At 45.5% G+C, this 11,246-nt stretch overlaps 1 protein-coding gene across 1 annotated transcript; it reads right to left on the reverse strand.

Annotated features, from left to right (window-relative positions):
• Nucleotides 1–933: 933 nt before the first annotated feature.
• On the reverse strand, nucleotides 934–9,875 carry LOC136468454 (phospholipase D delta-like). The gene is made up of 3 exons (XM_066467026.1): nucleotides 9,756–9,875; nucleotides 1,892–1,901; nucleotides 934–1,349 (listed from the first exon to the last, which is right to left on the reverse strand). The coding sequence occupies exons 1-3, from the start codon at nucleotides 9,873–9,875 to the stop codon at nucleotides 934–936; spliced, it is 546 nt and encodes a 181-aa protein (XP_066323123.1).
• Between the last annotated feature and the right edge of the window lie 1,371 nt (nucleotides 9,876–11,246).

An 11,246-nucleotide genomic window follows, 5' to 3' on the forward strand; every position in this document is an offset into this window, starting at 1 on the left:
ATTCCAGCTTTTCTAGATATATAATTTTATTATGCACTTAGATATACACTATGTCTAGATACATAGTAACATCAATATATCTAGAAAAGCCAAAACGTCTTGTAATTTGAAATGCAGGGAGTACAAAGCACAAGAACAAACTAGCCATCTACCATTGAATGAATAACCAAATAGGTAAAAAAGAATTAAAAAAAATTCCCTTAACCTCCCGAGCAATAACAATAAGAGCTCACATGAATTTCACAAGGATTGCATAGAAATTTCATTGAAATTAGTCCATTTTCACAGGAAAAAAACACATAAATTTGAAAAAAAAAATACAGAAATGCTATACAACACCCATGTGTTTTAGCGTAAAAAAACACATAGATTTTTTTAGCTGCCGCTGCTGCTGAGCGCATGCCCAAACATCCTCCAGTGCCTGCCTGCACCGCACCAGACAAGGCATAGGCGGCCGAGGCAGCGCGTGGAGTGGAAAAGCACCGGGGCGTCCGGGTGGTGCGTGCGTGGCCCTGCCTGCTGACACCAGGCTGGTGCAGTGCTGCTGCCTCCTCCTCTGCTGTGATTTGTCCTTTCATAGAAAAAAAATGTTTCTTGTGATATATGGATCTGTGATCTTGTGATTTGTGATTGTCTGGAGATAGAAGAAGGTTGGGGGCTGGAAGTAGAAGGAGGGTGGATGCTGTTGGATCTTAATTCTATAGTGTAAAAAAATTCATGTGTTGAAACTGCATAAAACACATGGTTGTTGCCGACTCAAAAAATAACGTTGCGAAGAGAGCTAAAAGTGGTTACCGTTAGGTCTTCTATAAAATCCTATGCAGTGGCGTCAGAATATACGTGCATCAATGCATGGCTACTGGCTGCTCGATCGTCTCCTGCTCTGCTCCTGGACAAACACTCTGTAATCTGTACATCGCCGGCTCCCGCCTGCTACATCGTCAGGTAATCCGGCAGATTGTTGGGCGCGCCGACGACCCTCCCGCCGACGTCCGGGAACAGCTCGTGCCCCGGCAGCGGCTCCACCCTGCCGTCGGCTCGGACGTGCACGGGGTACCTCATCAGGTGCCCCTGCAGAGGCCCCTTGCCGTCGTCGGCCGCGTACCTCCTCCAGTTCTCCGGCGCGATCCGGTTCACCATCCTCACGCAGCCCGGCGATTCCGGCCGCTGCACCTCCGGCCGCTGGACCGCATCCTTCCCCAGGTGCTCCTCCCACAGCGACATCCTGTACGCGTGCACCTTCCCGCGCGGGCAGGAGCCGGTGTGGTCCGGCTGGTACGCCCCGACGGCGATCTCCGTGTCGCGCGACCCCGCCAGCGAGCGCTGGTTGATGTTGGCGGAGCGCTGGTCTGAAGCGAGAGAAGACGAGACAGAGAGAGAGAGAACGAGGTGTGTGTGTGTGGAGGAAGTGGCGTGTGGCTTGTAAAAGGAAAAAATGAGAGAGAAGGGAAGAAGGGAGGCCCAGGGAATGGAATGCGATTCTTGGCGTGTGTCCCCGGCCGTCAAGCTGCAAGGCACATAGTGGTGGATTATGCTTTCCGCTAATGGCAGCTTGCGGTTGTGCGCGCGCTGAAGTTAAAGGCATAAAATAAAACAAAGCTCAGGGCCTTGTTTAGTTCCCAAAATTTTTCAACCCGAAGTGTCACATCGAATTTTGCGGCACATGCATGGAGTACTAAATGTAGACGAAAAAAAAATTAATTGCACAGTTGGGTGAGAAATCGCGAGACGAAACTTTCAAACCTAGTTAGTCCATAATTAGACACTGATTACCAAATACAAACGAACGTGCTACGGTAGCCAAAACCAAAAAATTTCGTCATCTAAACGCGGCCTTAATCTGGAATTAGCAAGTGGGAGTAGGTACTAGAAGTGGACAGAGTCTGTGTACCTCTGTCTGACTGCAGATGTGATTTTATGTGAACAGTTGTATTGTAGCTTGTCCGGCGTAATATCCGTTCATGGTTAAAAATGGTTATGTATCAGATTTGTACTTATTGTTCGACTATAGTACGTCTTACTCTTAGATGTTTATATATGGACCATCGAGGGAAAAGGTGATGTGGTGATTTGCCAAAAGCAGTGTCTCACAGGGGGGGGTCATCGTTCCTTTGCTTCATTTTGCTTTTTTATTGAGTAAGCTGGAGTCAAGGAGGACGTCAGGATAAATCGGCGCTCAGAGGAAAGTCTCGTCTCCAATTGCACGTAGCTAGTTAGGATATGTTTCACTGCTACATATATTATTTGTAGGGGCGGCTCAAGACCATTTGTAGGGACGGTTTGGTCAGTCGTTCCTATCAAACCGTCTCTACAAATCATGTATTTATAGGGGCGATTCCCAGATCGCCCCTATAAATCAATTTGTAGGGACGGTTGTAGTACCAGCCGCCCCTATAATACCTGTTTGTAGGGGCGGTTCAACCTAGAACCACCCCTACAGTATATTTTCTGGCAAAAAAAAAATTCAAATTTACAATTCAAATTCGATCAGAACACTGTTTGTTTCCTCGTATTCCATCCAGCGTTCGCGTTGCCGAACACCCTGCCACCAACGTTCGTGTTGCCGAATGCCCCGCGACCAACGTGAGCGAGGACAGCGAGATAATTCCGCCGAACGCCCCGCGACCAACATTCCGAACCGCGTTCGCTCAAGAGTATTATATAAACTACAAGCACAAGAGTATTATATAAACTACAATTACAAGTCCAATTCACAAGAATATATACAATCCATCATTAAATAGACATAATTCACAAGGTAAAACCAATGTCAAATTCCATACACATTGTTATCAACGTCCTAGAGCTAGCCTTTCAGTCTCACGAAGGTGTTGGTACTGAGGATTTCTACTTAAGTCAGACTCTCGGTCATGGTAGGTGCCTTTGACGTGTACAAACTAGTCCAATATGAAGTTACAAAGGTCGCCGACGAGCTCTAAGAGTTGGTCATCCTTGTATGGGTCTCTTTTCATTCCTTTCTCTTCTTTCCACTACAAGAGAACAAGTTTCGGTTTAGTATTTCATACCATGTACGAAGTTTTTATACTACGAGTGAAGAGGTTCAAACTTACCCTTTGAAAGCTCTAGTTTGATTTTGGTGAATTGATGAAACCCTAAGTGCTAACCTAGTTTATCAAGTGATCATGAGATAGGTAGCACACTCCAAGTCATGAAGCAAATGAAGATCATAGCATGATGAAGATGTTGCCATGGTAATGATCAAGTGCTTCGACTTGGAAAGAAGAAAGAGAAAAAACAAAAAGCTCAAGGCAAAGGTATAAACCATAGGAGCTATTTTATTTTGGTAATCAAGACACTTAGAGAGTGTGATCACATTTAGGTTTGATAGCCGTACTATTAAGAGGGGTGAATCTCGTATCGGAATGCGGTTATCAAAGTGCCACTAGATGCTCTAACTCATTGCATATGCATTTAGGATCTAGTGGAATGCTAACACCCTTAAAAATGTTTGTGAAAATATGCTAACACATGTGCACAAGGTGATACACTTGGTGGTTGGCACATTTGATCAAGGGTGGTGAAGTTTGGGAGCAAGGATAAGAAACTCCACCGACGCCCTAGACAGAAAAGACAGAGGTCAATGGGAGTGACCGGACGCTGGCCACGGTTGGACCGGCGTGTCCGGTCAGATGTATCAGCGAAGACGCTGGCGTCGGTCAAACGACCGGACGTTGGGTCGCTCTACGACCGGAAGCTATCAGGGTGCGTCCGGTCAGTGCTGACGTACGCTGATGTGAGGCGCACAGAGGAGACGTTGAATGACCGGACGCTGGGTGAGTCCAATTGGGCATGACCGGACGCGTCCGGTCGTGAAAATTCGTGTTTGGAACCTTACTGGAAACGACCGGACTCTAAGGTCCAGCATCCGGTCACTTTCTAACTGACACGTCCGGTCAACTGATGACCGTTGAAATCTGACGAACGGTATTTGAAGCGGGGGACACGTGGCGTGAATCACGTGACCGGACGCTGAAGGCCAGCGTCCGGTCGATCGGATCGGAGCGTCCGGTCACCCCGCGCTGTACCCAGTGAAGGAGTACAACGGCTCTATTTCGTGGGGGCTTCTATTTAAGCCCCATAGCCGGCTCAAGCTCATACCTTTGGCCATTTTCATTGACATAGCAACCTTGTGAGCTTAGCCAAAGCTCTCCCACTCATCTCCATCATTGATTCATCATCTTTGTGAGATTGGGAGAGAATTCAAGTGCATTGCTTGAGTGTTTGCATCTAGAGGCACTTGGTGTTCGTGTTTCGCTGCGGGTTTCGCTTGTTACTCTTGGTGGTTGCCGCCACCTAGACGGCTTGGAGCAGCGAGGATCATTGAGCGGAGGGTGGTGATTGTCTCCGGTTCCGATTGTGGTGATTGTGAGGGGTTCTTGATCTTTCCCTGGCGGAGCGCCAAAAGGTACTATAGTGGATTGCTCGTGGCTTATGTGATCCTCATCTTGTGTTGGTTGTGCGGCACTCTATTGAGGGTTTGGCGTGTGATGCCAATTAGCACGTGAACCTCCAAGTGAGTGAATCGCCACAACGAGGAGTAGCTTGTCGGCTAGCAAGTGAACCTCGGTAAAAAATCATTGTGTTCATCATTTGATTCCGAGATGATTGGTCTTCATTGTTATTCATTCTTGTGATTGATTGGTTCCTTCATCTACACAGCGGTATAACCATCTTGATCACTCTCTTTACATTACCACAAACTAGTTGTCAAGCTCTTTAGTGTAGCTAGTTGTGAGAGCTTGCTTGCTTAGTTGGTGTGGCTCTTTAGTTAGCCTTTGAGATCACACTAACATAGGGTAGTGTCATAGCTATTGTGTGAATATATACTATCTAAACTAGAATTGTGGTAGGTGGCTTGTATTTTGAGTAGGCTAGCGCAATACTTGCTTCGCCTCATAATTGTCTAACCATTTTGTTAAGTGTTGTTTGTAGAAATTTTTATTAGGCTATTCACCCCCCTCTAGCCATTAGGACCTTTCACCCTTAAGGGGTGTCTCCTGTAGGCACTGGTGTTACTCATCATAGAACATATATAGTATCCACAATGTATACTCCCAGGCTTCTGCTTGGGGCACTGTGTGTTTTGCATATGGAAATGTTAAGTAATGCTTTTGACAGCCATGTAATGGAGTACTGAAGAAGTAAGTTACACTTACCGCACATAGTGTTTTTATAGCCAGCTTTTCCTTTCTTGCTGGATCATGCCTTCCATGATGTTTAGTGACATAGAACCTAAATGCCATGTTCGAATTATTTTAGCAAATATAACTTGTTAGTATCCAAAAGTAAACGTTGCAAGTATGTATACAGACATATAAGCTAATGAGGATTGTTGATATGTATACGTCTTGAGAATCGATATGAAGTCTTTGTATGTCACCGGGTCCCTATCTATTGAATGAAAGACCCATGCCATGCTCCTCCCGACATCGACGCCTATACAAATTCAGTGGTTGCTGCATGGATTTAATCATAGAACTAGATAAGCTCTTTTGCATCGAATAAAATATATCGAACAAAGCTTTAAGTATAGAGTTGAACTTACTCGAAGTTGTATAGTAGCCATATAGTAGAGTGCTGTTGGAGAATTTTGAAAGCCAGGGCAATGTATGCCGCAACCTTAAGGGACTCTTCCCTTAGTTTCATCGTACAGATGTGCTCGTTCTCCCGAAGAGCCTTTCTAGCAGTTAGCTCTTTGGCATCCAGTTTCCACTGTTTAGGGTAATTAAAATTTGTTTGTGCTATAGCTTGAGGGTCTATATACCCAGCTTTCACACTTGATATTTGTTTGACAATGTGCACTTGCATTCTATAAATCATGGCGTGGGTTAGTTACAACAAAATTCAAAGATTACATTCATATCATATCGGGAGGACAAGGACTTACATGCACCACGTGCGAATTAGATTCATCTCCATAGCTCCGAGGTGAAAGCATGTCTGCATGTCATTGAAGTCAAAGACAATTTTCCTAGCTAGGCTTCCAGATGTGTCGGTGGGGAAGTGAAAGCATCTAGGCTCCTAGTTGGGTTTCGATGATTAATGACAATACGTGATTACTGTGACTAATGTATGTTTTGCAGAGGCAATTAAGTTAGGTCACGGTAATGGAGATCGATTGGGCAATTATGGTGGTCATGCCCCTACGATGGAAATCGTTTTGGTTTTCAAAGGATGGACGACAAGGTTAAGGATGGACTAGTTCTAAGTGTCGTTTGGTGTTGAAGAGACACTTAGAGTAGTTTAGGACTTTATTTTTCCTTTGGCCATACTATTAAGGGGGGTATGGACGGGTAGCTTGACCTAGGTGAGTCTAGTGGGTTAGGTGTGGTGCACACTTGCTAAATCTAGCACTAGGTAGCTCCAAAATAGCCCTGAGATCCAATGGAGCAAACTTCATTCACATATGATCGAGAGTTGGAAGTGAATGGAGGGTCAAATACTGACCGGACGCTGGCTTCAGTGTGACCGGATGCTGGCTCAGAGTCCGGTCAGTTCATTTGACCAAGGTGATTTCGTCTGGTGCGACCGGACGCTGAGAGATGAAGTGACCGGACGCTGAGAGCCAGCGTCTGGTCGACTCCAGTAAGGTTCCAGAGAGGAAAAATTATGGTCAGTGCTGACTAGACGCTGTCCAGCGTCCGGTCATAGTTTAAACACCGGAGTTCGGGGTGAACTGACCGAAGCGTCCGGTCAACATGACCGGAGCGTCCGGTCACCCCGCAGAGGCACATAACGGTTCGTTTTTCAGCCGGTGTTATAAATACCACCTCCACTCGTGTGTGGAGGTACTTTTGCTCATTCCAATAGCTGAGAAACACCTTAGAGAGTGCCAAGAAGAGCAAGGTCCTAGTGAGGTGATTGAGATTTGAGAATCCCAAAGAGAGCCCTCATTAGTGAGATCAAGAGTAGCAAAGTGTGCATCCACCCTTCTCATTAGGCTTGTCATGGTCTAGTGAGAGTTCGTGCTTATTACTCTTGGTGATCGCCATTACCTAGATGACTTGGTGGTGATTGTGGGCTTGGTGATCATCCAGAGAGCTTGTGGATGACCCAACTCAAGTTGTGAGCGATTGTGGGTGATTCACCGTGACGGAGTGTCGAAGAATCAACCCATAGAGAGCACTTGATCCTTGCGCGGATTAGGAGGGAGCTACACCCTTACGCGGGTGCTCCAACGAGGACTAGTGGGGAGTGGCGACTCTCCGATACCTCGGCAAAACATCACCGCGTTCCTCCTTCTCTCTTTACTTTGAGTATTTACTTTGAGCAATTCAATTCTTGTCATTTACATTCCTAGAATTGCCATGCTAGAGTAGGATTAGAACTTAGGGTGCTAAACTTTTGTGTGTTAGATTAATAGAAATATTTTCTAGGCACAAGGGGTTAATTGGGCTAACCATAGAGTTTATTTATTGTAAAAAAAATAGAATTAGCCCAATTCACCCCCCTCTTGGGCATCTTGATCCTTTCAGGAAGCGTGCTTGTACGAGGTCTATGCTCATTGGGAGAACACGCAAGTACCAATCATTGAACCTTCTCATTCCAAGTGGTAGGCGCCGGATGTCCCGGTTTGGTAGGAAGGGCTTGCCTCTTTCATATGTTTTCGGGCAATCCTTTGACCATTTGATGGCATCAATATTTGGATACTGCTTTGCTATTTGGTGGAGTTTGCTAGTGATGGCCTCCTCAGAACCCCGTGATGTGACTTTTTTAACTTGGTTCTCAGGCTTCAAGTGGTCATGGGAATACCACTTGTGCACCGACGAGACGTCTTTCATCGGAACATAAACTGGTCTTATGGTGATTGGATGCTTCTTTCGAAGTTCCCATTCAGGCACGTCCTCATCTTCTTGTGCATCACCTTCTTCAGGAGGCACTCGTTGTTCATGTATCGACTGTGCTTGTTGAGAAGACTGTAGCATCTCATCATGCACTTGCTCGGTACAAGCTGGAGAAGGTTGTGGCTTATCAGGCACATGCTCGCTAGGAGGCGGGGAAGAATGTGGCATCTCAGGAATGTGTTGGTCACAAGACGATGAAAATATCTCCTCGACCTCAACAACTTGCTCTAAATTTGGCAGAGGGGGAGGCGACGAAAAAGCAGTCAATATAATGTCACGTTTATGCCAGAGGATGAACTGCCCCATTACGTCTCCGAGTAACACCAGTCCCTCGAGAGTTGCATAGTCTATCCTCTACCGCATGAACTTGGGCTTCACGGTATGCACCTTGACCCTAGTGTAGTCCGGCGGTATCTTATTATTGTGGTGTAAGCCATCGGGAGGATGTGCCACACCCGTTGCCACCTCCATCACAATGTTCTGCCGGCCGCTGAGAAACACTAAGGTGCAACTAGTTGGTTCCCGTATGCGATCGATGGGGGTTGTGGCTGTAGTGGAACCTTGGCTGCTAGGAACTTTTGGAGGGCTGCCAACTAATGCCAGTTGTCCCCGTGGTGTCATTAATGTCCGTAGCTCCGTAGATAGTCCTTGCTCCTCCAACGCCTTCGCAACTAGAGCATTTACTTGGAGCTCAAGATTAGTCTCCCAGTCTCTGCCATGTTTCTTGTACATGTGCCTGTCCTCTTTGAATTCGTACTTCCAGGTCGTCCTTTTTCCTAGCCCCCTGGTGCGGCCTGTGTGCTCCTTGTTTCCCAAGCCAAGGCTAAGCTCGTCCCTCTCTCTGGAAGGATTGAATGCGCCCTTCTTCTTGTCTTCAGCATATTTCAGTATCCTTGATACTGCCTCTTGGGTCTCCGGCTTATCAAACTTAAGATTACCGCCGGATGATTCTATACTCCTCGCATATATCCAATTCCTTGAGCGTACCTTCAAATTCGTCACATCGATATTCTCAGCAGCTGCGGCCTCTCCGTCCATCTTCCTAAACTGCTCTTCCTTGACATAGTAGCCACCGAGGCCTAGATGATGGTGGTGTTTGTTCCTCTTCGCCAGCTCGATGTTACGGGCACTGAGCTCCAATGCCTTCGATGAAGTCTTCTAAGCCATGAGCTCCTCCCATTGACTAGGGGTTATTTTGCCAAACTCATTGAAGGGAGTTAACCCCTTTTGGATATACTTCTTGTTGAGCTCCGACCTCCAACGTCAGAATAACTCTCCCATCATCCTTAAAGCATTTTTACCAGTTCATGCTTATCCTCCAGAAATCTAAAATTGAGCTTCAGCTACCTATCCCATAGTTCATCATTTTTCTTCTCTGGTACCTCTTTCTAGTTAGGGATTGTTGGGTTTAATTTATCTCTTACTAGGGCCCCGATCGCATTATGGAATCGTCATCTTAATTCCTTTGGCTCAAGGATCTCCCCTGCTGGCCCGACCTCTGTTATCACATAGCATGCCTTATCTGGATATAGATTTGCTTTTCTATCACCTCGTTTCCTCCTAGGCTTGGTAGTCGTGGTTGTGTCTTGAGGTTGTGGAGCAGAGGCCTCAATGTCCGTCTCTGTGGCTGTTGCCTCTGCTCTCCTTTCCTATACTCTGTCTTGTCTAGCGAGATGTCGCGGACGTTGACGTCGTCTTTTCTGAGTTTTAGGAGGGACCTATATATACGACATGTCAAAGTGTTAGCAGAGGTAACACAGCCAAAGCTTTAGCAAAATTTACAAGCTAAGGCTTTATCCCTACCTCTTCATTTGGGTCAAAATCCTTGTCCAAATCTTCCTCCGTTGGCCTCCTTCTAGCTTCACATGGGAAAGGATCCTCGGGACTTACATATCCCTCTTCTGAGTCATCATCATCATCATCATCATCTTCTTCTTCACCTTCAGCAGCCTCTCCTGCTTTTCCTTCTGCTCCTCCTTCCTCCTCGTCACACTGCTCCTGAGTAAGCATCACTTCTAGATCCTTTTCTAACTCGTTATCGAACTGCTCCTGAGTAAGCTGGTCCTCTAGTGCTTGCCCCTCATAGGTTGGCTGCTAATCATGCTCAGGGCATCGGGCTGCACTGTCTGGTGTCCACGACATTATTTCGCGCTTTGTTCTAATAGATGCAAGAAAGTGTGCTTTAGGTACGCGAGAAGGTATAAGAAATCAAAAAGGTCTATAAACCAAAGTAGTCCTATAAAACAACAATATATCAAAAAAACGAGTAGTAGCAGTAGTAGAGGCCTCAGAAACATGTCAATCATCATTTGATCATGAACTTGGAGCATCAAGGCATCATAACAGAGAAGAGAGGAGAAGGTAATATAGGGGCGGCTGCTAATGATGCCAAGTTCCTCACAAGTTCTTGATCATCAGCTCATATTCCATATAATATATGGACTTAGACAATTTCATCATCGGCAAAACAAATGAGAGGGGAGATTTGGCAAAAAAAAAAACAACAGCTGCTTAACAAACATAGAGAGGAAAAGGTATAAAAAAAAGCAGTTGCTGCTTCTCAAACATAGAGGATAGGAAATGTGGCAAAAATAGAGGAGAGGAGGGTAGCATAGTGGAGGAGCCGAGGAGGGTAGCAAGTTAGCAACTAGCGTGCGTCTGTATTTGTACGCCGTCTCTGTCATCCCACCAAAACATGCTTCAAAGCAAAACAAACACGCCATCTCTGGTATTTGCACCAGCAGCTCTAGAGAGGGAGAGAGGAAGCACAGCAAGCACTAGACAACACCAGCAGCACCAAAGATGGAGAGAGCAGGCACAACAAGCACCAGAAAAGAGTGAGATGGAGACATAGTAGAGTAGTAAATATAGGAAAGCAGAGTAGTAGTAGTTAGGTAGTAGTAGCTGCACAGCAAAGCAAGCAAAAGAGAGGAATGGAGTATAGTACAGAGTAGTAGCAGTAGTAAGAGAGCAGTAGCAGTAGTAAGAGAGCAACAACAGCATAGTAAACTGACCATAACTGGAGATTTACAAATCCAAATGACATACAACAAGACAATTTGGAAAGCTTATGAAATTGCCTAAAATTCATTTTTAGACCTCAAGGCATGATTCCAAATTTTACCAGGTCGAAATCACTTAACAACAGAAATCTATCTTCACAAGACAGAGAGCAGCCAAAATTGGACTCAAACTGAGAACAGCCATATCTCCTAAACTACTTGGCCAAATGCCACCAAATTTTAACATAAACTATTTTAGTAAGTTAACTACAACTTTGGTATTCACATGATTCCCAACAAACACCATTATCAAACCTAATTCACCAAGTGCTAGAAACTGTCCAGAATTATAAAAATGCTAAAATTAAATATTTACTTA

Source organism: Miscanthus floridulus, chromosome 8 (assembly GCF_019320115.1).
Source record: "Miscanthus floridulus cultivar M001 chromosome 8, ASM1932011v1, whole genome shotgun sequence".
In the NCBI taxonomy this organism is placed as follows: Eukaryota; Viridiplantae; Streptophyta; class Magnoliopsida; order Poales; family Poaceae; genus Miscanthus; species Miscanthus floridulus.